Source organism: Crotalus tigris, unplaced genomic scaffold (genome assembly GCF_016545835.1).
Source record: "Crotalus tigris isolate CLP2741 ecotype Arizona unplaced genomic scaffold, ASM1654583v1 scf7180000017841.2860490, whole genome shotgun sequence".
Lineage (NCBI taxonomy): Eukaryota > Metazoa > Chordata > Lepidosauria > Squamata > Viperidae > Crotalus > Crotalus tigris.
Window position 1 is genome coordinate 2034139 of NW_024096667.1, and position 27715 is coordinate 2061853.

The 27715-nt window shown below is 35.9% G+C and overlaps 1 protein-coding gene across 1 annotated transcript in view; it reads left to right on the top strand.

Annotated features, from left to right (window-relative positions):
- Positions 1 to 27216, top strand: part of TTC17 (tetratricopeptide repeat domain 17) — a 54306-nt gene extending 27090 nt beyond the window's left edge. The window contains exons 17-25 of the mRNA XM_039343320.1: positions 3666 to 3836; positions 6428 to 6690; positions 10058 to 10223; positions 11944 to 12064; positions 14041 to 14200; positions 14705 to 14788; positions 22783 to 22902; positions 23611 to 23754; positions 26173 to 27216. Coding sequence (XP_039199254.1) covers positions 3666 to 3836; positions 6428 to 6690; positions 10058 to 10223; positions 11944 to 12064; positions 14041 to 14200; positions 14705 to 14788; positions 22783 to 22902; positions 23611 to 23754; positions 26173 to 26304 — 1361 coding nt within the window. The 3' untranslated portion in view covers positions 26305 to 27216. The remainder of the gene's footprint in view (positions 1 to 3665; positions 3837 to 6427; positions 6691 to 10057; positions 10224 to 11943; positions 12065 to 14040; positions 14201 to 14704; positions 14789 to 22782; positions 22903 to 23610; positions 23755 to 26172) is intronic.
- Positions 27217 to 27715: the final 499 nt, after the last annotated feature.

Here is a 27715-nt window from a genome sequence, read left to right on the forward strand (position 1 = left end):
AATTATGGTCCTAATATTTCATCCATTTCCAGGTTGCTAAATGCAGATACCCCTATTTTAAAACGGCCAAAGAACTCTGCAGTTAAAATCTGCATAACTATTGGGATATGTGCCTTTTTTGTGCTAGATTTCTTGTCTATTTTGGAAGCAATAGCCTATTGTTATATTTTAAATACATACTAAAAATAAATCCTGGGGTGTTAAGAACTAGATCATTCTTTTTGTTTTTTAAGCTGTTTTTGTTTGTATTTTTTAACAGCGGGAACAGGTATTAAGATAATGCTTCTAATAGGAGCATTGCCAATTTTGGACTGATTTGTTTTCATGTGAATTATGCTTCTGGCTTTTATTAATAATTTTGGTCCTCATAAATATTCAAGATCTAACCGTAGATTTATAACTTAACAGATCTAATTTATAATTTATCTATAACTATAGATAAATAATCAAATAGGTTTTACATTTAGAAGCTTTAGTAATATATGTTGTTCCCCCCTATTGCTTTTCATATGCTCTGTGACCGCAGGGGCACTGCACTGGCAGTAATTTTTTGCCGGGGTCATACATCCCTTCAGTGCCGTCATAATTTTGAACAGTCACTGAACAAAGGTTTATAAGTTAAGGACTACCTATATTCAAAAATTATCTCACACTGCAGGATAAATATTGTGATACTTTAAAGCAAATAATGCTTAAAAATTAAAGAAAATATACACAGTGAATTTTGCCATAAAGAATATTCTGTGTTTTTCATGTTACTGAATAATAACTAAAAGTATAAAACATTAATATTACTGTTGAAGAAGTGTATTTCTCCCTCTTTATTTCATTGTGACAGCAATATATACCCTAGGACCATAGTTGAACTTAATAATGTTTTCTAGTTTCCATTTTCAGTATTTAAAATAGCATATATAATTTATTAGTGTGATAGATTGCTACATTCCAGATAAAATTCTATTATACTGAAATGAACAGAACAAATTAATAATTACTATCTTATGTCACATTGGTTTTAGTTGGAATAAAGCCTGACTAAAAAAATTCTAACCCATTATAAAAAAATTGTTTTATGAAAGAATAAAATAATTCATATTAAAAAAACTTTACTTTTATTATAAATTAGTGAAGTAATAAATTGGCTTCTGCTTTTGTTGCTTATGTTAATGATCAGCAGTCAGAATTCATTTGTGTAAAGAATTTACTACCTATATTTATTTAGGAAGCCAAAATGAATAATTATTCATACAGCTCATTTTTGCAGAAAAATAAATTATGGTGAGAAAAAATAATACTTGAAATAAGATTTTAAAACTATAGTTTAGATTACAGAACTTTAAGCTGTCACCATTCAGTATTTATTCTGTCTTTTAAAGGACATTGGATGATTTTTGAAGCATTAATTAAAATTCAGGCCACAACACTGCTTATTATTCTGTTCTATATATAGCTTCAACGTAACCTGAGAAGCCTTGCAAATAGCATTTTGTAGTCTTTCTTATCTGCTGATGATGTTCATAATTTAAATTTAGAAAACCATCTTCCATGTTGGGCGTCATTTTCAGGTAATGTTGAGAACATACTATGATCTCCATCCACATCACAAAAAGAAAAATCCTGCTATATCCAATGATGCAGGAAGAAAGATAGGTGTAACTAATAAGGTTGCCAACTTAGCCATTACTAATGGTCCAAAGGATGTTTTAAAGACATTATGCTATTGTTATCCATCCCAATAAATTCTTAGAGGAGCAGAGAAAAGGTTTGTGGTCATATGTCCCGTTTGTGCTATATTGGGTCTAATTTTCTTTTCATGGTTTATTTACGATGCAGCTTAAATTACATTTATGAAATATAAAGTATGACATCTAGAAACGCCCTTATGCAAAGCTTAGATATTGGGTTTTTGTGTATGTTGCTGCTATTGCTTTGATATATTTCAAAAGAAATGTTTCATAACTAAAAAAATAAAAAGTATCAGGAAGCATGTATTTGCTCTACTAAAATTGTGGATAAAGCTGAATTGGAATGGGATAGAAAAGTAAAGCAGAGGAAGGAGAAATCCCACCATGCAAGCAGAAGACCAGGCATGTAAACTTGTGGGATACACTTTAAATCAATGCTGAAAACATTGTGAATCAATGTTGATTAGCGTGCCTGCTTACTAGCATAAATGTGGCAATTTCTGTGGAGTAGAGAAGAGCTGAGCTTGGCTATAAAACAAATTGAAGTGGCTTCCTTTGGACTACCTTTGATTTCCTAGTTAGCATGAATCAACTGTTGGCTGTTTAAACAAGTATGTTTATTACTTGAAGACTGAACTATCAGAAATGTATTACAGTTTCCAAAGTGATAATTTTGTACTGCTTGTCAGTCAGTACATCTCAAATGCATTCTTTTTACTGGTGTCATTTATTCATTCTTACTGTAAACTATCAAGTATCTAGTAACAAAACCCCACAAGAATTAATCTAGATTCAGTTCATATATGCTATATTTTTACATTCTTGCTTTACATGAAAAGCACTTGTACACTTTTGCAGCAATGTTGATATATGCAGCTCATCTAATTTGTTTCCTATCTCTACATTTTATTCCTGGTGCTACATTTTTTTAAAAAAAACCTCTATGATTTGCTAAGCATTCTACAAAACTAAAACAATTCCCTTAGTTTCTTTACAATGTAATGGACATTCTACAGAAGAAAAAGAAAGAATGGATTATTCCCTGAACTTACTGCTTCATGGGAAGAGCCTGCTTGTTTAATGTGATTGTGAGATGCTGTAAATGCATACCTCAGTTACAAAAGTTATTTTTTCCACCACTGCTATAACTTTGAGCAGTTGTTGTATGAGGCAGTCAGTAGGCAACCATTTTAGCAAGCAGAGCTGGAATTTGGGGGAGAGGAGGCATTTGTTATTAATTTAATTTGCTGTGATGTGTAAAACAAGACACATAATAATAACACTTAGACTTATAGACCGCTTCACAGTGCTTTACAGCCTTCTCTAATAGGTTTACAGAGTCAGCGTATGGCCCCCAACAATCTGGGTCCTCATTTTTACTGAGCTCGGGAAGGGTGGAATGCGGAGTCAACCTTGAGTCGGTGAGACTCAAACTTCCAAACTGCTGGCAGCCGAGAGGCAGCAGATGTAACCTGTAGTAATGCATTCTAACCACTGCACCACCAGGCCTCTCAGATCTTGTTTTTAATTTAGTTTTTCATAATGTATTATCTAATTTATATGGTATCTCAAGTTTTCCACACTTTCAATTTTATCAGAGATGGGTATGCAGTCTTCCTGAAGTGCTATTTGACTTGTAATGGAGTTCAGTCATGAATATTAAGGAAGAAGGGAGAAATATTTGCCTTTTCCCTTTTAAGATTTCCTGGGTACTCTGTGGTATCATGTCAATACCATGGGAAGCTGTCATTGTGCTCTTAGAATGATAAAGATGTTAAACCACCAAGGAATCTATCCAAACAGTATTGCAGGTTGACATCCATTAATCTCATAGCATTGTATATAGTTATTCTTCCCTTTAGGCCTTTTACTTCTGTATATCAATAATTTCTGTATATCAATTATTCAAGAGATGTAGCAAGTAGTTTACCCTGAGGGAATCGTGTCTACAGTCTCTCTTTTTCTCTGCATTTCTCACAGGTTACTGTCATGAGAAGAGTCAAGATGACAACCATGCTATGCAGAAGTACTTTAACTCACAGGATTCTGATATCATATTAATAGAAGAAACTCTTAAAACGGCTGCTGAAGATGATTTGACAGATCAGGTTCACGGTTCAGCAAGGGAATCATCTTCTTTGACTTTAGAAAGTGAGTGAATACTCAGAATCAGTATAACCACTAGGCAAAGGCAACTATGTCTGGCAGTGGATTTTTAGTGACTTGAAAATACAGCAAATACATTTAATATTTGTACATTAGTGCTAGTAAGAAATCCTGCTAAACTTTCTACTTCTGATATAAACTAACTTGACCAGGTGATCCAGGTCCTAAAAGGTTCATTTAAGTTCAAATTCATAGAGACCTAGACTGCTGACCATTTGTCAAAGTAACTCTGGAACACCTATACATAGTTTTGGTCAAAATTAGATTGCATACTAGGATGAATAGGAACACTACAAACATTTTTCAAATTGTACTGAATTATTTACATTTTTTAATCATTAAACATTTGCATATTGTAGGTCAAACCACTAAGCTAGTGTCTCATCTAAAGCAGAGACATGCAAGGGGATTGTGTGGTGGTAGAGCAGTAGGATGCATGTTATTCTGAACTTTAAAAACAGTTTATATACAGGACAAACTTGATTTTTTGACATTTCATTAGATTATAAAATGCATTGCAGCACAGATATAAGATCATAAAAAAGATGTCTATCTTCCCAGGGTAACATGTTCTGAAGCATCTTTTGGAGACTAAATCTAAAGCATTGCATAGCCATGCCAATCAGTAAAATACTTACTGATTTGGAATACATTCTACTTTAGCTGGTTGTAACTAAAGCCAAAGAGTTAAATAGGCAATTGAGTAACATTTAGTTTTATTATGAAATCAAAAAGATATTTCTGAATTAATGTTTTTAACTGAAAAGCAAGGATAGTAGAGGAACTGATGGGTGTGTAGGGCACATTAATTTTAGCACAATCATTTCTTGACAGTAGAAGCCAAAAACTCCCTACACCATTCCCTTCCACGTTAGCCAACCAAGACAAATGAGCAAGATGCACTTTCTGCAATTGCCAGCTCACACTGAGCCATTCACACTGCCTTTAATGTTCTCTTTGGCCTCGTGAAGATGGCAGGTCCATACAAATCCTTTCCTTTTTATGCCAGTAGGAAATCTCCTGTGAACAATTCTGGTGTGTAATCCCCTTCACTTTTATATCTTACTGAAATGTTTCCGTTTCTGGAATTACTGTTCTCTTCACATAATGGGAACATATTTCATTAAATTTTAAAAGAGAAGCATATAGCTGCTTCAGATACATTTTTGCCTTTTGGGTGATTTCAGTGTGGATATATTTTAGGAAATAAAATGGAAACCCCTGCACAAGAGAGCAAGAGCTTGAAAAGCAGCTGAATATATTTTAATAAACTTTACATTCCAACCTCTTCAGATGGTATGTTGATAAAACTCTGTTAATCTCTCTTTCATACACACATGCATACACACTGACACTTGTATTCCAAGTTAGCAACCAATAACTTGGTAACAATATATCAGAAATACGTTGAATATGAAGACATACCCAGGAGGACAGTATTATGCAAAGTGCGTAATACGTTTTGAGAATTGGAAAGAATTTGTTCTTAACGGTCCAGGAAAATAGATGATTTTCACCCATGGGAATTTTTGATCTTTCTTACGTCAGTGTTTTCTAGGCATGGCCACAGGCAATATTTGTTTAAATTGTGTCTTTGTATTTTTTAAAAAAAAATAATGTAGTAAGGATTCTGAACTGACTAGAATGTATATTGGCATATTCTCTGTGAGGATGCAATTGGTTCTAAACAAAAGCAGGGAGAAATAGCTTAATATTTCTCTAGAGCAGGGGTGTCAAACTTGCAGCCTCGCGTGACATATCGTGACTTTTTTTCCACTGCCAACAATGGGGTGGGCGCAGTTTCAGCATGACGCATCCGGCCCATGGGCCGGCAGTTTGACACCCCTGCTCTAGAGCCTTAATTGATTAAGTGAGTGAGTGATAACAAATCAGTGTCAGCTCCTAGTGATCACATAGATTTTCTCCATGATTATCTGTCACTAAATTGGTCCTTCAGTTCTTCCAACAGTATACCTATCACGCTGTAATTGATTCCATCCACTTTGCTATTTGGTATCATCCTCTTCTTTCCCTTCCCCCTCTCCCAGCAGTAGAACGTTTTCCATAATGTGGAACTTCTTGAAAACTCTTGGCCCCTTGAACTTCTCATAATGTGTTCCAAGTATGATAATTTGATCCCAGTCATTTTTGTTTGAGCGAGAACTCTGGGTTGATCTGTTCGTTTTCTTGACAGTCCATAGCATTTTCAGTCTTCTCCAATGCCAAAATTCAAAAGCATCAATATCCTTTCTATCTTGTTTCTTCGAAGTCCACTGCAACCTTCAGGACGTATATGTTCATCACTATAAAATGAACTATTTTGTGTTTTGCCTTTTTATTGAAATAATATTTATTTAGTAGATTAATAATGAGTTTTCAGGATAAGAAAAGCCCTTTACAATGCAAATTGCCTTACTTAAAAATAAGTATTGATGCTTTGATTAAGAGTATGACATGCTTTTCTACTGATCATTTGGTTTTGGAATGGCAGAATTGTCACACTTCTTTAGCATAGGACTTGAACATAAAATAACCTTTGAACAAAGTAATGAATTTTGTTGATTCTCCTATCGTAGGTACTGTTATTGCAGAAAACAATGACTCAGAAGAAATAGAAAACTTGGGAGATGCTCAGATGTCTGAGGAGATGCTGGCATTAGTGGATGAATTTGAAAACTCTTGGCCCCTTGAAGCTTTTGAAGGGGCACTGGAAGTAAAAGGCCATCGGATGGACTTGCAAGGGATCCGTGTACTCAAGAAAGGCTCTCAAGATGGACTTGCCAGCTCCTGTTTGGGAGATTGTGGAGAGGATGATGGTGATGATGATGAAACTGAATGGGTGAGGACTCTTAATATGTGGCTTAAAGGATTGAAATTTACACTATTACAATCTTAAAAAGAATCTTTATAAAACGATGTACCATTGGTATATGTCACCAGAAAAATTCTCTAGAATGTATAAAGGCACTTCAAATCTATACTGAAAATGTGAACAAGAAGGCACATTTTATCAAGTTTGGTGGATGTGTAAAAATGCTAGAAAAGTATGGATTCAAATACGCTGATTCATAGGATTTTAAAGATTAATATACAGTTGTGACCAGAGGGTGGTAGGGGTAATCAGTGAATAAACAATTGGACAAAAAGTCATGGAACTTTGTTTTGTACATGATAACTGCAGCAAGATTATTGTATATACAAATATGGAAAGGTTTGACACTACCCACAATGGAAGAAACATTGGTTAATATAATAAAACTTGCTGAGATGGCCAAATTAACCTCTTTGCTCAGAGAAAAGACAACATCTACATTTATTGCTGACTGGAAACCCTTTTTGGACTTTCTGCATAAAACAGAAAAGATAAACATATGATTTATGGTTTTGATAATTAAGACAGATTATAGAAACTACAGAGTAAGGGGTAAATTTATAATTGTACTTATATCTGCTGTAAAGAATATTAGAAGTTACTTTGTATCTTTTTTCTATTTTTCTTTCCTCCTTGCACTTTCAGCTTCATTTTATTTTCTTTTATATATATATATATATAAGTGTGTATTGGGTTTTATCTTTTGTCTTTTAAAAAAATCTTTAATAAAAATTATAGATTGTTTTTGATTTACAACCATAATTTGGACTGGAATTTCAGTTACTAGCTGATACAGATATTAAACAAGTTGTCACATGGTTGGACCAGATTTTACAACAATTTTTAGCGCTGTCATTAAGTGAATCACATGGTTATTAACTGAATCAGGTTTCCCCGATTGACTTTGCTTGTCAGAAGACAGATGGGAAAATTGCAAATCATAGACTCATAGACTGCAAATGTGAGTCAGTTGTTTGGGCCTAAATTGGGATCACATAAGAGTGAGAATGGGCAAAGGTCATAACTTTGAGGATGGGTTGTAAATCATTTTTTCTGAAACTGTTTTAACGTGTGTGTGTGTGTGTGTGTGTGTGTGTGTGTGAAAGAGAGAGAGAGAGAGAGAATAAAGATGGACAACTCAAAACATTTTCAAGGCTGTTGCATTTTTTTAGAACTTATACGAAAGATAGATTTGGAATATTTCATTTTAATTTTATTTCCCCTCTTTTAGCCACCATCTTTCACAAATCTCTGTTTGATCTCTTCAATCGTTTTCCAGTTTTTTCTCTTTCTCCACTTTTGTGCCTCCCTCTACTTAGAGAAACCCTTTTTTTATTTGCCTGTAGCTCTTTTTGCTCTCAGTATTTCTAGTTTTCCTACTTTTCTGATTTTTTTTCATCCCATCGATCTTTCTGTAACTATTTGTCTACTTTAACTTCCCCATTTACTTTGCTACTCTCTACTTTCCACTTACATTTCTTCTCAGTAATTTAGTTTATCAGTGCCAATTTATTTGAAATATCATAGCTCTTGGCACTGGGTGACTTGGAGAAAATGTGAATGTACTTTAAATCATTATCATCACCATCATACAAAACACCTTCCTTTTCTTTGGAAAAAATATTGCTATTTTTCAGTTTTAAGAAGCTATTATAATGCAAATGTCAAACTGAAATTTGTTCTTTTGACCAGACCATAAATACAGATTAACAAAGAGAAAATGACCATAATGAACCGGGTTTTTTTTTTCCATCATCATAGAATAACCTTAATGATGAAAATAAAGATAGAATTTAAACCGGAACTGTGTTTGTTAGGAATATTAGGATCTAATTATGGAAAGGAGAATGAGTATCTAATCTTACATGTATTAACAGCTGCGAAAACAGCATTTGCCCAGTTCTGGAAAAATGAAAATCTACCATCTGACCAGATTATAATAATAAAAATACTTGAACGTGCTGAAATGGACAGATTAACTTTAGAAATGAAAGAGAAAGAAGACTCAAATCTATTTTAAAACATGGGATAAATTTTACCAATGGATAGCAACACAATAGAATGAGAAAAGCTTATGGAATTTAATGGGATAATTGTTATTTTGTATTTAAATTCTATGTTTCCTGCCTGAGCAGGGGGTTGGACTAGATGACCTCCAAGCTCCCTTCCAACTTTATCATTATTATTGTTGTCGTTGTTGTTGTTATGAATTCTTCCCCTTTCTATTTGTGATTTTAATAACAAGTAATTATAACTAATAAGTAATACACCAATTTTTTAATGTTATTATGATTAATTAGCAATATATTAGTAATATTATATTGAGTATGGTTATTTTATATTAACTGTTAGGATTGAATATGTATACCCGGACGGGTTTACTTGCTAAAGCGTTGACTTATTGTGGGGATAACCCCACTATTATACCTATCCCTTCCCCTGGTCTACTAACCCTTTTTGTTTGTCACCCCTTGTTATACCCCCATTGGTCCCACTTCCCTTTTATCCTTATAAAATCTAATAAAATATCTATATATATAAAAAGAGAGAATGACAATAATGAACCGGGTTTTTTTCCATCATCATAGAATAAGCTTAAATTTTAAACTGTATAAATTTAATGTTTTAATATTTTAGTTGTTTTTATATTTATTTTACAACCTGTAAGCTGCCCAGAGTCATCTTACAGGGGAGATAGAAGGCATAAAAATTTAATTAATAAATAATCATAGAAAGTGCCCTTCCCCCAAAAAAATATTTTTTAAAAAAATATCTTCTTCTATGGGACTAAACTGGGCCATGTTTCACCTCTTCTCTGATGTGCTCCTTCCCATATTTTCATGCACAGACATGTGCTTACTCCTTCAAAGTGTCCTTTTTGCAAATGGCTATTGCCAGCATAGAAGTAGTAGGGCACACAAAAGCAAAATCAGGAAACTTCTCCCTATACATTAATTGTTAGTTGTGATAAGACTTTGGGTCTAAAGATATGGAATTTTAGCAATTTCTAGTAGTCTAATCTATTTATTTTAATACTACAGAATTATTGCCTACAAACTTTTACACTATTAATTTTCTGAGGAGCCTTCAGTGCTGAATGTGTTATTCAGTTCTGAGCTAAACAAATTATTGTTATATGCTTCTGTTTGTACATTTGATGTATTAAGATGTGAGCAGAATTAGAGTGACTAGAATTATCAAGAAAAAGGAAACTGTCTGGAAATTGCCCTTGAAAATCAACTTAGTCTGAAAGGAATCAGTTTAGTTCTTCATTCTTATCAGCACAGCAATATATTTAGTTCTGTTACCTTCACCATTTCTTTTAATTTGACAGATCACATTTCAAGTAAAACGTGTAAAGAAACACAAACCAGAAAATATAGACCCACAAGAACCTGCTGGAAGAATTGGAGAGGAAGGAGTAGCTGGAGAAAATGAAAACCTTTACCAAATGGCATTGGAAATCAGTGGGCCAAAAATACCTTCCCCCGGGCCACCTGGTAATATGCTTTCTTTTTTAAAAAAACAAGACCAATATTTGTTTCAGAATACTAGGATACACTTGATACACACATTAAATAAGTTGTGATAAAAGCTTACTGTACACATTGTGCAGTAAATTCTGTGCATATTCGTTCATAGATATGTCCCAGAACATGCAAAGGGCTTGCCAAGTATATGTGTCTAGCTTTGTAACCTTGCAGCCAAAGAAAAAAAGCCAAAGAACAATTAACCAATGGAACCACCTGCCTCCAGAAGCGATGAATGCTCCAACACTGGAAGTTTTTAAGAAGAGACTGGACAGCCATTTGTCCGAAATGATATAGGGTTACCTGCCTGAGCAGGGGGTTGGACTTGATGACCTCCAAGGTCCGTTCCAACTTTTTATTATTATTAATAATAATAATAATTCTCTCCTGGGAGGAAACTGTAGCATAGTGTTTATTTTTGTGTGATATGGCGCAACTTTTTCCAATAGCCAAAATAAAAATAATGTCCACAGAATAAACCAAAATGAAAATAACTAAAGTTCTTCAGGTTCAACAGATAATTGTGCATTTAACTGAAAAAAGACAGCTGCAGAGCTTTGATATAATGAATATACAACTGATCCTCAAAGTTCTGGCCATCATAGCATCCAACAGTCTCACAATTACAGCTTACAATTATGATGACTTAGGGAGCCACAGTCACATGATTGCATTTGTGCCCTGTCCTACCAACTTTCCACAAGCAAATTCTGTAGGGTAGCCAGCAGGGAGAGTCTTAAGTTGCTCCACCCCAACTTGTGCTGGCCCTTCCGGGACATTCCCTCCCCCCATGGCATCTCCCTGCTCCATACCTGGAACTTCTACCTCTTCCTGCCTAATGATCCATGCATGTTGGTGTTATGATGGCAACCAGGATTGCTGGGATTGTTAAATGATACAGTCACATGTGGTCATGTTTTATGAACATATTGCTTAGTGATAGCAATCCCAGTCATAATTGCTGTCAAAAACCAAGTGTGTCCTACATGGCCTGAAGCTGTGAGGAGATAGGCCAAGTATGCCAGATAACTGCAGAAAGGGAGGACAGGCCCATTGGGGCAGCAGCATAGAGACAGAACAGTAAGAGGAAGAAAACACTGGAGAGATTGGCAAGTAAAGTATACTTTATATATTAGTTAATTTTAATCATAATTGTTCATAATTTTATAATGGCTGTTTTTATATTATTGTTTTATCCCACCCAAAGTCACTTCTGGTGAGAAGGGCAGCTGTATAAATTAAATGTAAATAAAATGTGGAAGCTGGTAGATAGGCCTTACTGAGAAAGGGAAAGAGGGATGAGGAACACCATCCTTGCCATGCCCTTTTTGCCTCTTAATTCTAGCACAGATTTGCTTTAACTGAAACCTAGACTGATCTAAATTATTTTGGTGCCATTTTGGCAGGACCAAGTCCCTCCCAGGATCGTCCAGAGACATTTTGAGGCACAAGATGTTTGTTTTTAGTATAGAGCAAAGTACATGTTTGTTTCTTGCACATCCATAAAATACAGCCTTTTAAAATGCTTTTTTATTTCTTTGGTTCCAAGTCAATACCTATTATTTTGCTCCTGATATGCTATCAGATAGCCTATACTATTCCGATAATTGAAATTCCCATTATAGAAAAAGAATGTTAAAAATTGAAATGATTCTTCTTGTTTTCAAAAGATTTTCTTGCTTCTTTGCAGGAAGAAAGAAAGACTATCACAGCTTGGGTTGGCCAAGTCCTGATGAGTGTATTAAGTTCCGCAGAATGGATCTTACTACCGTAGCCAGCACATGGCTAGCTGTTTCTGCTAAAAATATTGAGTGAGTATTTTTTCTATAAACAAAATTAGGTCAGTACGTAAGTGGGACAGATATGTATAGCTTAAAAGATTCATCTTAATGGGCTGGTACATCAAGTTGTGACTGTATTGTATTCTGCACTTACTTTGACAATGCTATTATTGGATCTAATAATCCACAGAGGTCTGAGCATCAGAAATGTCATCTCCAGCATTATGTACTCTCTTGCAGAATATCATGACTTATTTCTTAATGGCTTCAGAAATGAGTGGAAGTTAAGAGTGAGCAATAATTTAATCAAGTTATGTTCAAAACAAAGTCTGAATGATTACAGGAATATCTCTCCAAATGAGACAAAAAATATCAAGTGAGATTATAAAATTTGCAAGGTGATGCACATGAAATGCAAGAGGAATTGTAATTTCACATCTATTTTGAATTGGTCATGACAATCCAAGAAAATATAGTTTAGGTTTATGTTTGATGCTGCTTTAAACCTCACTCTGAGGTATCACTCTCTCAGCCCACAATAGGCTCAGACAAGCCAATTAGTCCATTCCTATCACAACCAATGGATCAACACTTGGTTGATCTGAAAAAAAAAAAAAAAAAACAAAACCCTGTCCCTGCATTTCCAGGAAAAAAAAATACTAGGAAAGGAAAGAACTGGCTGTAATAAACCATTATTTCTGTATCAGGCTGTGATCGGTTTATAACTTTGGCCTAAAATTAACATATTACCATTATTGCCCAGTGCCTCAGGACTGACACAGTCCTATTTTAATATGAAGACACTGAAGCATCTGTAAGCATGGAACCAAGTATTATCAATATGCTGATGTCACTCAGTTATACATTTCAGCTCCAGGGGAAACAGGAGGTGTGTTGAGATTCTGAATGCCAGTAGGCTAAATCTCAAACCTAACAATACAGAAGTTCTTGGATATGAAGGCCCGCTAACTTCAACGATTTATCATCTTTGATTCTGCACTGGCTTGTGTTTCTCTATGCAGAGTTTGTCCATAATTTAGCAGTCATGGGGAGGAGGGCCTTTGTACAGCATTATCCACTTTTTGGAATGCTGCCCTGAATCCAAAAAATGTGTGCCTTGCTCTTTTAACTTACATCTATTGGGAGGAGATAATGTCCTGCTCAACTAGCATTTATTGTTCGCTTTCTTAATTTGTTTTATCTATAGGTAAGCATTTGTATATATTATCATTAAATTTAGTGGGTAAATGCAAAAATGACATTCCCCAGATAGCATCTATAGAACCATTTTATGAAACTGCCTCTGGTGGAATACGGTTTTTAAATCAGGTATGTCTGTCTACTAAAATACGCTAGATATTTGTGGAGTAAGCATCAAAGCCTAATAAATATAATGCAATAATAAGTGAGCAGCAAGGATGTCGTACTCCAGCAGACTGTATTGTCTGGAACTTCTTCTCACCCACTTGAAATCCATCCTACTTTAGAAAGCAGAGCATTATGCTAAAAAGTGTAATGTTCTTGGACTCAGACATTGTTCTTAATTTATTCAGTTTTTGTTGCAACACTTAGTTGACATAACTAAATAGCATTCAGTGTACTTGTTATTTAAAGGGGAAATTCGATTACCAGAAAAACCCAAGGCTAGCTTAGGAAATAGAAACCATACAGAATCAAACTCATGTACAAGAGTCTTTCCCTAACCCCTTAACAATTCACATATAGGAAAAAATTTTGTGCTTTCTCCCTCTAGTATAATTTCAGAATGATGTAAGAAAAAACAGTACTGGAGTTAACTACTTGCTGTTCACATAAACCTTTTTGTGTAAGGGAATGTTCCAATATGATAGAAACATTAGAAAATCTGTTTCAAAATGTGAGTCAGATGTACAGCTTCTGAAATAAATCTCCATTAGAATTGGTTTCAATTTTGTTTAATATATTGATTTAGATATATAGATATATATGTTTCCTTTAATATCTTAACAATCCTTTGTCTCTTGTAGCATCACAGAGCACATTGATTTTGCCACTCCCCTGCAAGAGCCCGCCATGGAGCCTCTCTGCAATGCCAACCTGCCTGCCAGCATGCATACATTGGATCATCTCCATGGTGTTGCCAATCGAGCCAGTCTTCATTACATGGGAGAGAGTCAACTGAAAGAGGTAGGGTTGTGCTCTCAGATGGGCTTGGGATTGACCTAAAAATAGCATGCTTGGAACAGACTCACTTGAAATCAGTATTACTTGATTTATTCATGAGTTGCTGGTTTCAGTACATCCATAGGAAGCTCAACTGATGGCAAGCTATAAGTCTTTTTCTAGAACAGGGGTGTCAAACTGCCGGCCCATGGGCCAAACGCATCATCCGGAAGCCGTGTCCAACCCATTGCCGGCAATGGCAAAATTGTCCCGATACGTCACGTGACGTCGCGAGTTTGACATGGCTGTTCTAGAGAAATGTTCAATTTCTCAATCCTCAATTGAGGATTCCAGATTTGTAAATCTTAATCATTGAACTAAAACATTCTTAAAGCTTTTTATATGCACAGATTTGGAAATAGTAATTTTTTAATACTGAATTCAACCTTTCAGAAGGAAAGAAATTGTATCTCTTTCTGTCAGGCATTTGATAGAAATTAGAATGCTTGTTTCTTTCTTGATTCACAGGTACTGCAGAATCTTGGAAAAGACCGATATCCACCACAGTCTTTAGAACAAGTTGGTACTCGAATAGCCAAAGTACTTGAAAAGGTAGCTGCAAGTTTATGTTTTCGTAGAATAATAGATGTGGTTGGGATATGTAGGATTCTCTAAACACCAGCCATCCCTCAAAGTAGTAAATTCCAAGTGTGTTCCAATTAGAGTTCCCAAAATTGCCAAAATAAGAGCTGAATTGCAAGCCCACATGTGTAAGGTTGGAAAAGGCTGATTTCTACAGATTAAATTAGAATTGATCCACCTTCCTGCTTATTTGCTAATTAGAAAAAGAATAGGTATCTGGGGAGCAATATCAAAACCATCCAGAGTACAGTATCATCTTTGAGGCCTCTCACTTCAAAAAAATGACTTGTCTGTAATATAGTCATAGCAAAGATGGGTTTTTCTTCATAATACCTGATAGAGACACTCTCGCACCAGCCTCCTTACTGGAATGTTTATACTAGAGTAGATAGTGTCCAAATAATAAGGAAAATGTCAGGCTCCAAAAACCAAGGAAGATACACTGAGTTCCTTCTAAGTACTTTCCTTTATTTTTCTTCACCTTTATTTTTCTTGCCAAACTAAAACAAAATAAAGACATACTCTGAGAATTCTTAGAGAAGAGCTGGATTGATCGTCTTACCTCCCAACCAAGCTATCTAAAGTTCGCTGTCTCTTGGTCCTTTGGAATGCAGCTTCTCCCTCCTGGGAATCCAGACTATATTCTCCCACAGAAATAAAGATCAGTAATACCAGCATGGAGTAACTTAGCATTTAATAGAGCTTGGTTTTTTTTTCCATTTCACATTTTAATATAATGTAAATCCATTTTTGATATTCAATAAATCGTAAAATCTCACAAAAACTGAAACTAACAAAAATATATTTTACTTAATTTGTATGCTATCCCTGCAGACTCAGGGTATATAAACTTATAAAAATACCTCAAACATCCACCTATATGTAAACCTCTAAAATTGCATGTACCTGCAATTCTGCCTTTAAGTTACAGAGTGCCCGTCTCCTGTCCAAGATGTTCAATTAAGTCTTCAAAATTTTTCTGAAGCTTAGGAAAACCATTGGTGAAACTGGAAACTGAAAGGCTTCAATGAAAACTTTAGTTCCTGCTATCGAAATGCCTTCTTGACACTAGGTTTTACAATCCAACTTAAGTTCTCAAAGGAACTTGCTGCCACACTATGTTCTGGCAGCAAATACAGTTCTCTCGATAGTAGCCGAGGATGCCCTAAAATGGAATACGAAATTGGAAATGGTTAGCTAGCACACAGACAGTGGATATTTTTAAAACTTTAAAGAACACACCTTCAGCTGTGTTCAAAAGAGCATCTTATACTTTTAGAAAGATGGACTATAATATTCTTTATCTGGTGAAGTTTCTGAGATATGTTCAAGGACTTAACAGTTATTGGAGAAGTTCATCCAAATTGTACAAGTAGATAAAAATAGTTTCATCTCTGTTTTCTTAAGGAGCATAATCTCCCTATTACATTTCACCTTTAAAAGATTTTTCTAACCACTACTCTAGTTTGTGTCTTTACATTCAATGCTAGAACCAGAAGTGCACATAAGGCCGCAAAATGTTTTGAAAAATCAATCACTTTGTCACTGACAGATGGAGTTCTTCCCATAAATGCCAACATTGCCAATAACATAGCTCTGTTTTATCTACATTCAGGCTGATTTTGTTCTGATTGCATAATGAATTAAGTATATAGTTACGTATCATCAGAATATCTTTTATTCTTTGCTTCTGATCCAAGAGCATTATATAGATATTTAATCAATATTCTCTTCATGTCTCCGCCAAATAAGAATAGAATCTATGATGTGCCTACATACTTCTAGCTAGCCAAATAAAAAGTGATTAAATGGAGTAAATCTTTTTATTGTGACAATTGGGGTTGATTATTAGCTTATAGAATATTAGGGAGCAAGTAGGAACAGACTAAGGTCAGTGGGAGAAGGCTCTGAGTTACATTTGTTTTCATCAGCCATTCCTTTTATTTTTACAAAAGAACTTTTATCAAATAATACATTACAATGAATTATGATAAATAGCTTCAATCCCAGCATTTTTTCCTAAAATGGTGATGTTCTTCTTCAATTACTAAGTCGTATCTGACTCTTCGCGACCCCGTGGACCATAGCACGCCAGGGCACCCTCTTCTCCACTGTCTCCCAGATTTTGTCCAAATTCATGTTCATTGTATCAATGACACTATCTAACCATCTCATCCTCTGCCCTCCCCCTCTCCTTTTGCCTTTTTCCCAGCATCAGGGTCTTTTCCAATGAGTCCTTTCTTCTCACTAGGTGGTTACATATTTGAACTTCAGTTTCAGTTCTAAATATTGAGACTGTGCAAGTTCTAAGCTTGAAATGCCTAAAACTGCACAAAACACTTTGGGTTCTGATGTTTGGTCTCAAAATCAGGAGTAGCAGAAAAAATTGTTCTGTGTAATTTTGAGTGTTCTAGTGTCCTGCAGTTGTAGCTATTGGTTATAGATAGTTAAAAGTAGATAGAAGTATGAGAGAATCAGTTAAGTATATACAGCGTGCTTGGATAAGTTCATTATTATTTTTTAAATTATTTGCTGTTGGGAACTTACAGTCCATGTGCTATAATGTAATGCTGTTTTCCTTATGTGTTCTCTATGTATTGTATTTCTTTTTCAGGCAGATTGCCAAATGCAAACATGTGCACAGTGCATGTGCATTACAGATAGTGTTGCTACACTTTTGAGCTTTCAGGTTGCCAAATGCAAAAATTGTATTACTGTGTTAGTTGAGCTTTGCAGGCAGATTGCCAAATGCAAAAAAAAAAAAAAACCCGTACACAGTGTATGTACATTTTAAAAAGTCTTCAAGCCCAGTATTTGAAGCATCATTTTGCTGCTGTTACATTGATCATCGTGTGCTGAAGTGAATTCATTATTGTTGTTTGTGGGCTTGGTGCTGTGGATATGCAGGCAAATTGCATGCAGCATGTTTTTATTGTTGATTCCATTGGTATATGAGGGCATTATATTTTTAAATATAGAAAATGTACCAAAAGCCAGGCTCCATAGACTAATGACTACGTTTGATTAATAGGTTTTCAGAAAAAATGTTACTGTACTTACTGTACATTCAAACAAGCATCAAACAAATAAGGAAGTGTTTAGAAGAAAATGAGACCCTATTCAAACATTTAATTACATTACATGGTATATATTATTCCAAAGGAACTGCCAGCTGCACATATACAGCCAGATTCTGATAACAAACTCAGTTTTTGCAGTCATAAATCTTTCCCCAAAATAATATAAAGCTCACTATAAACTCAAAGCTTTCTGGGCAGAAAACAGGTCATCTTTTGGAGTGACCAGTCTTGAGTTCAAGAAGATCAGGGTTTCATTTCAAAGTGCAAAAAAAGTTTTATCTTGCTTTCTCAGAATCATACCAATTATAGGTTCCTCTTGAGTTTTTTGAAAATTTGGGATTTCTTAGATCATGCCTATACAACTTATGAAATATTGATAATTTGGGAATAATTATGGGCTGCCAAGGAACCTCTGGCGATGAATTGTTCAGTGGTGAGCAAACCAGTGGAAGTGCTGGAGCTAATGGCGTTGGTGAGAACAGGAGGCATTGGAGGGACTTACCAACCCGTCTTTCAAGGCAGCAGCAATGGTGAATTTGTTGAATTTTTAAAAACACCAGCAGGCTGCTTGAGAAGCCCTATGAACCCTGAGAGGTAGATGGTACCAATTCAAATAGTGAACTAGCTGAGAGCACTATAATCATTGCAGAACCTCAATTCTCCTGATTTTATATAGGAATGGCTGTGAGTAAAGTGAAAGAATGAATGAACTCCCGTCTGGAATATTTTTTGTGGGTGTGCAAAATTTTGCAGAGTTACAGCTTCAGATTCTGAAAGAGAGTATATCTACCTCATTGAGATCTTGACCTCAGGAGCCAGATGATAAGATAAGATAATCTTTATTGCATTTTTTTACTATGAGCACACTGGTCCACATTAAGAATGAAATTCTGTTGCCTATCCATACACATACATACTACACATGTACACATGCTATGTACATAGCGGAAAGAGGAAACTTGAGAGAGTCTAGGAATAGGATGATGTGACGGTAGTTGATCAACTTCCTGATATCAGTCTGAAAATATCATTGAAGTTTGTATTTTTAACTGGAAGTCTGATCATATTTTCATTTCTATTTTGGTTGCTAGAATTGCTGGAGAATTAAATAGAAATTGATTCTCAATGTTGTGTGAACTGAAGCATGCCATTTGTTTTGACTAAATGATTTGAAGATCATGTTTATGGAGCTATGCAATATCATCCAGACTGTTAGTCCTAGTATTAGACATTGACCATCAATTGTTTTCATAAATACAGAAGGCACGGCGGAGTGCCTTCCAGAATCCCATGAGCCTCCACAAATGCCCATGAAAGTACTGGTGGTTTCAGAATCAAGTCATACTATAAATCTGGGCAATCAGGAATCTGGATCCTTACAAGTGCTGGTTAAATATTGTACCTGGGATTGGGTCTAGCTGAGCAGTTGTGGTTCCCCAGTCTTGAAACACCTCTAAACCAGATGCAGCCTATTTCTTGGCATATGGTGTGTGTGTAGTGACCCAATGCTCTTGGCCCCTTTTTTTCTGGAGATAAATGAGATCTTGTTGTATTGTTTCTAAGAGAGATGGTTGGAGATCCCTGCATTTGAAAGGAAGATTGTATCCAAATGAGATCTGGACAACACCAGTCTTAATTTTAACATATCCATCAATATGTTGATATCAGTAGCTCAGGTCTTACAAGGAGGAAAGGCATTCCACTCAGGTCAATTCATCCAGGATCTCATCTGCAAGTTCTTTCTGGGAATAATCCATCAGAATCTCCTCATTCCACTCCAGATCTTGTACTAAGAGCCTCATGTCATTTACATAATAAGCTATTGACCAGCTTCCCTTATGTAGCTCTGTAATCCTCCGTTTGCTGTAACTGATTTTGTTGAGTCTTCATACTTCAGCTTGAAATGCTTGACAAATTAAACAGTAATTATTGGAGTTGCAGATCAGTGGCTCATTTTGCAGCTCAGCCAGGGAATAAGGTCAAATGTCAAATTCAGGGAGATTCAAAGATAGTCTTTTTTTTTTCCAGTCCAAGGCAAGGTTCTAAATAATCCAGCAACAATATACCAACAGGGTCACGGGTAAGAAATTTGAATGGTGTTTGCCAGTAAGAGCCAGTCTAATCCTATGTAGCAGCAAATGTTTCTCTCCTAGGATGCAAAGAAAAAATATCTGTTGCGAACTCCATGTGGTGTGCAGAAGGACTTCTGGCAAGTTCAGCTCCATCCCAACTCTACCCCGAATTAAGGGATTACAGGGTCATAAAAAGGGAGGGTTCTAGGTAATCCAGCAACAATATACAGACAGAATCAAGGGTAAGAAATTTGAACGTAGTTTGCCACTTAGAGCCAGTCATGAAATCAATTTATCAATTTATAAAACCCTTACCACCATCTTAACAGATCGAGTCACACTTTCTTGTAGGTAGATGGGTTTTGTTCCTTAGATATTCTGTTCATAATTTGCAATTTGTTGCTGGGCTCAGGACTTTGCCTAGCTCTAGCTGTGAGTCCAGTGACTTATTCTGTACCTGTAGCAGGGTGGATAATAATCAGTGATTTAAAAAATAATAAATAATAATCAAAAAAATTAATTTAAATCGGATTTTTTTTTATTTTTATCAAATTTATTTTAATAAAATGCTTTTGGAGTAAAAATCTATCTAAATATAGTTTTCTATTTAAGATACATTAATAATTTAGTTTATTAAGCATGAAATAGAGCTTAGTTATGTAGCATGAGGCTGTATATTCTGCAATATTTACATTTTTGGTAAATTCATTCAATGAACCCAAGCTCTGCAAGCTGAGATAACATGCACTGCATTGATGCATTCACACAGTTTCACAGTAACTATGAGATAAATCATAAAACAAAGTTCAGGAATATTCCTTTATCCCATTGTTTTGCAAATTTATGTACATTACAAACTGTATGATTGTTTGAAGAGAAATACATCTGTACTAGGCTCTAATTGGTTTAGTTAAATAAAAGAATTTGAATAGTTATCCAACTACATGTGATTAACCTATTAATCTAAAATCAGTTCTGATATCGCTGTTTTACTAACCTGACAGCTTATTATTCTAAATAGGAAACCTTCATTTTGTTTGCAAATAATATTAAAGATTCTATCTACCAGCAAGAATGAGTCCTTCCATTTAAAGAGCACCTGTCATTTCAGATCCATCATGGCAGCGCCAGTTAGCAGGCATCCACTCACCTCTTCCCTGCCACATCCCTCACCTTGTTGTGTCACTGCCGCATCACCAGCCGTCCCATTAAAGTGAATGGGACTGCTGGTGAGTCAACAGCAGGTCAGAAGAGCTCTTTAAAAATTATGATTTAAAGGCTTTTTTACTAGTGATTTAAATCAAGTCAATTTAAATCACTAGTAAAAAAGCCTTTAAATCCACCCTGACCTGTAGCTCCTCACCTGATGTCCGCTGATAACTTAGTCCAATCAAGGTCTTCACCTTCTGTATCTAATGATTCAGACTGATCTCTAACAGACATCTTTTTATTTCTTTTTTGGAGTATGTCAAAGTCTCGAAGCAGTTCACACAACCATGCAGTTTTTTAGGGAGACCACCAGTTCTTTGTCCTGAAAAGAATACCCATGTACTGTACTTAGTGTCTATCCCGAGCTCCCTATCTGCCTCCTCACTCCATCATCTTACTACTTCCGGACACTCCCTTGGAGAAAGGCTCTCAAAATACTTGGGATTCTTGACCTCCCTTAGAACTTTCAAGGATTCCTGCTTTTATTTATCAATCTACCTATTATGTAATTATTAATTTTCAAAGCAAAGCATCTCTAACACTAGACTATTTTTTCCAAGAAAATTTATTAGAAAGTAAAAGTTGCAGATGATTTTTTTTGTTGTGAAATGTGTAAAAAATACACCAGTAGGGTACAAGTACAGAACATCCTATAGGCTAGAGTAGGGCGGCCATGTCTTTCCACTGATCTGTGTTTGTGGAATAAGTGCTCATTTATTGATATTGGCCTGTAGTCTGTTTTGTGCTTTGATTTTTCTGTGAGCAGGATGCATGTCTCATCTCCCTCTTGTGGAAATGTGTAGCTGGAAGTTTTGCCTATATAAATATATATAGATATAGATATTATCTGAGGATCGGCTGCTTGCCTTTTGTGGAATAGTGTTTTGTTGTGTTTTGTGCGGTAAATATACCGTAAATGCCGGCGTATAAGACGACTTCCACGAGCGCTGAAATCGGCGCCAAAGACAGGGGTCGTCTTATACGCCGAGTCGTCTTATACGCCGGAAATACTGGTAGTTTCCGGCGTATAAGATGACGTTCTAGGAATGCGGCCCGGCTATAAAGACGGGGGTCGTCTTATACGCCGGGTCGCCTAATACGCCGGCATATACGGTATGTCTTGGCTATTTGGGCTCAGACTACATCTTTGCTTTATATTGAAGTTCTTGGAGAAGTTACTTTATACTTTAGTATAGCAGTGTTTTTGATTTCCACTTCAGTAGCTATTGACTGAATGGACAAGGTCTAGCACTTCAAGAACCGTTCTGTGAGAGTGGCACCACTGTAGTTTCCACATTCCAAATGCACCCACTAGTTCAAAAACAGATTCTTAAGGAATTGGTTTTTAGTCACCACAAAGTGGCAGTATTTCGCTGCTAAGCAAAAATCAAAGTTTTGATCTTGAAATAAAAATTAAATTACTTGTAAGCATAATAAAGTTCGACATACATGCTCTGACAGTATGGCTCCCTGTACAAAGAGGTGTTCTGAGTTTCTAGATATTTGAATAAGACTGGAGTGGTAGTGAAAAATAGTAAAAGCATGAAACAAATGGAATCAAACACCTGGTGACATTTTCCTTCTTTCTTGTGTTTTGTGCCAGAATCAAACTTCTTGGATCCTTTCCAGCATGGCAGCCCTTTACTGGAGGGTAAAAGGTCAAGGGAAGAAAGCAATTGATTGCCTGCGGCAAGCCTTACATCACACACCATATTACATGAAGGTGGGTGTAATAAATAATACTGGAGACAATATGTCTGTGATTATAGTTTTCATTTTATATTTAGCAGTATATATGCTTTCACTGATTTTAAGGATTTTATAATGATGTCCATATAAAATTATTATGGAATAATCAACTTTATATGGTCTGTCATCAACACTTTGATAAAATATATAAATGGGAAACTACCTTCACAAAAGCAGGGTAACTTTTCTGGCTGTTCTATTTCTGCACCAAATAAAAAATAAGCCAAAGGAATTCAAAGTACAAATTGGAGCTAAATGGGGGGGGGGGCAGACCCCTGCAAGTGAATGTCCAGTCTAATTAGGTTTACAATAGATAGAAGAACAAATTTTGAATGAACTATAATCTCACTTCCCTAATAAGCGGAACAAATTTAAGATCCATCTATTATGTAGAAATGAATTGATTTTTTTAAGTGTCACTTTAAAAAAAAAGTGTCCTCTTATCTTCATTGGTTTAATTGATTGATGTTAATTGCAGACATTTTTTCCGTAGACACTTTGTTGGTTAAAGCAGGACAACTTTTGCATGGAACACTATCTTTTCTCCCTTACTAAAATCTGTATATCAGGAACAAAATATACTGTGCTGACTTTTTAAATATTTTTTTATTTTAAATAGCTTGATTTTTTTAAAAAAAAAAATTACCCCTTACTGGATTTGTTCCACTTTTCTTCTTTTCAGGATGTGCCTCTTATAAGTTTAGCAAATATCTTCCACAACGCAAAGCTTTGGAATGATGCTATCATTGTGGCTACAATGGCAGTAGAAATTGCCCCACACTTTGTCGTCAATCATTTCACCTTGGCTAATGTTTATGTAGCAATGGTGAGTAAATAATTGCTAAATTCTGATTCATTTCTTTTTATAGCATCTTGAGTCTTGAGTGATAGACACGTTTTAAAACAAGAAACAGCAGTCCATACCAACAGCATATAATAGCAGTTTGTAAAATAAAAGAAGTTTTTCAATAAATTTAACTGCACCCCATCTCTCAATGTAATATTTGAATATGCAGAACTTTTTGAACTTTGCTTTGGGTTTCTCACCCATACTTTAATTTGGGGAGAGAATAAGTTGTTCTCAGCATCTATGTGAGATCTTTTATCTTGGAATTGAATTCTGAATCTTCACCTGTCTCTTAGGCCAGCGGTCCCCAACCTTTCTGGCTCTGCAAACTGGCAGTAGCAGGGAAGGGAGAAGGGATAGTTTCATGCACACACGCAGTCTTTGCACAAATGCAACTTTACACGCTACATGCCGCCTGCGTGGCCTGGTTCCCAATGTGCCGGGTCGCGGACCAGGGGTGGGGACCCCTGCCCTAGGCCTGTGGTGGCGAACCTATGGCATGCATGCCATAGGTAGCACGCAGGGCCCTCTCTTTGGGCACACGCACCATTGCCCCAGTTCTAGGCCTTCAGCTGGGTTTTATAAAACCTTTTCGCTTAAGGCCTCTGCCGCCATGTGCAAAAAAAAAAAAAAGTTCAATCAATTTCAACTTCTCGTGGGGGGAAAAAAGATCTCACAAAGTTGGAATTGATTGATTGAACTTTTTAGTCCCAACCAGTCTGCCGTTACCACCGCAGCCACGCCCATCCAATGGGCCACACCCACCCATGGGCCACGCCCACCCGGCACCCAATGATACATAAGTGGGTTTTGGGTTGCAGTTTGGGCACTCGGTCTCTAAACGGTTCGCCATCACTGCCCTAGGCTGTTCTTTTTGAGACCAAAACCTTTAAATCCTTCATAGGTTCCCCTGCGGGGAATCCCCGTATGATATGCAGTCTCTTAGAATAAGGAATCATATTACTGGCATTTTTAATCATGCTCCTCTTAATGTGTTTTAAATGGTTGAGCCACAATCCTGGCAACACTAACTCTTCTGTAATCTCTGGAGTCATGATACACATAATCTTCTGCCTTCATCAATCAGCGCTGATCCTAAGGATATGTGCCTCTTTCTTTGCTATAGGGAACATGGGAAAAGAATGCCGGTTCCAACCCTGGTTGAACCAGGTTCATCCCAGTTTCAGCCCACCAGACTGTGATACAAATTGGCTCAAATGCATGACCAAAGGAGTATTGAAGGAGTACTCATTTCTATTGTGCCCCCTCTGTATCCTGAGGCATCTCGAGCTTTGCAGGGCTGCCTCAGTGACACAGCCTTCTCCATTCATAAAGCCCTAGATACTGGTTCTCGGGGTAGGCAGCAGAATAGTCTTGGCATCGTTGGCTTCAACCATAGAGAACATAATGAAGAATTAGCTACCTATTTGTAACTGAGGTTCTTCTAGTAGTCATCCATGAATTCACATAACCTCACAATCTTAGATGTGTGATTGCTATTCACTCTCTTGGTTTTGTCATTGCTATTTCAAAATGGAGAGGAAGAAGGATCCACATCTGGCTGTATAAATATGTGACAATAGGACTCCCACCAAAAGTACTTTAACTGTGGGATATTCCAGTAGCATTAATGTGCAAGTGAAGAACCTCTTACGTGCACATTCACAGATACCTACTAAAACTAGATATGGGTCAGCAGCTATTTCTTCCCAGGTTGAGTATAATAATAAATAGGGTTTAATTTAACTGAGAAAATAGAAATTTAATTGAGGAAGTGGAAATACATACACTTTGGATTTTGACCAAGGAAAGGGAGAAGAAATAAAAGAAATAAGGAAGAATTAAACAAGTTTGTTCACTAGTACTAAGTTATAATGTAATGGCTAATTAGCCATATTGGGCAGCTGGAAGAAAGACAGAATATATATAAAGTAATGACTATTAATACTTGTACAGTTGTGCCCTGAAAGTAACAATATTGCATTTGCAGTTGAACCTTTGTAATATTCTGCACTGAAGTATTACACATTAATCTACTACAAAAAAATCCACGTAATCTACCATGACATGGGAAAAATATTTTATTTTATTTTATTTTTTTTAAAAAAGAAAGTCTTGTTTGTTATGTTCATTTGCCTGGGTTTAATATTCTAATACTTGAAGATACTTAGAGATTCAGCACTCTATCCCTAATAACAAGGTATGGTATATACCAGGGGTAGGCAACCTTAGCTCCTTTATGACTCGTGGACTTCAACCAGCATGGCTGGTTCAGGAATTCTGGGAGTTGAAGTCCACGAGTCGTAAAAGAGCCAAGGTTGCCTACCCTTGGTATATACCATTATAAGATATAACTTACTTTGAATGCTGATGATTGTGGATCTTGGATTCCTACAGGAGGAGTTTGAGAAGGCAATGCGGTGGTATGAATCTACACTGAACCTTCAACCTGAATTTGCACCAGCAAAGAATCGAATTCGTGCCATTCAGTGTCATTTACTCATGAAAAATGAAAGACATTCTCCTTAAATATTACAATCTTCTTCCTTTTTTTTTCCAAGAAAGCAATTGGTCATTAATAGACTTGAAATGAGGTGAGCTAATAGAAATTGGAAAATACTATTTCTAGTAAGAACCGGAGGTCAGTTATATTATTCAGAAACAAGAATATCTTTGGAGAAACTATAGTAAATACTATCCCAGACAATTGTATAAATAAATATTGAACCCAGAGAATTTCCACGTGCCTGTGACCCAAACATCATTAGATTTTCCACAATACTTGATTGGATGCCAGCATAAAATTTAACCTGCTTCTTGTCTTAGCACATCTATGAAAATGCAAAGCACTTCATTGCACCAGACACTATATGTAAGAGGAAGGCATAATTAACTTTTCATCCATCAGGAGTTCATATTCTACTTCTTCACCCAGTCCAGTCTTTAGCATTACCAGGTCAGAGAAAGATATTGAGATAAAGCAGAAGATTGCACATCATGTTAGTATTTTAAGAACAAGCAGCCTTCTATCTATTGTTACTTTTATTGGGGGGTGGGGGGAATAGTGAAAACAACATTGTGTGAAATCATTTATATTATGGTTTACAAGAAGAAAGAAAAATAAGAAAGAAATATAACTTCAAAGGTTTTTTTTTAACCATTATATATTAGAAGCCCTTTGCAGCCTTTAGCCTGTCTTTACTAATTCTTTTACCCACCTGAGTGTAAATTGCAAGTGTTAAAGGCATACGCAGACATGTTTTTTCTCTGTATGTCTAAACACTTAAGCGAGACAGAGCATGTTAGCAAACAGGACAAGTGGTCTGTTTCTTAATCAGCATCCAGTTTGGTCAACAAAAGGACCAAATTGCAGATGTCATTGTTGAATCAACAAGGGCACAAAACTTGAAGCAGAAATAAACAATTATTAATAAACAGAAATTTGATTCTTCTTTTTTATGGAAAATGTGTGTTACATGATACACTAGTACTTTAGCCCCAAATTCCACATTCCATGATCTTTATTAATATACACATTTCATAAGGTAAGACTTTTGCTTATATATGTAGAAACGGCACTTGATTTTAACTCCATATTTCTTACATGATAAAATATCTAAAATTTTATTCAAAGGAAGAAGGCAGTTACAGAGTTATTTCAAGGAGAAAAATATTCGGTAGGGTTTCAGCTTTGCTATTATAGTTGATTTGCTCTACAAAAGAGAGCCATGGGGTTGGTTACTAAACACATTAAGATGATTTGTTTAATTCTAGCTGAACACAAGGCATGACTCTGGCCAGTTGTGATTTATATATTAAATCATGGTTAAGTCACAGTTCAGCACAATATATGAATCCAGGCAGATGTTCTGTTAACCCAGCATCAGCAGTTCCACTGCTTTTCCATTTCTAGACTAGTAACATACAATTTGACTAAAAT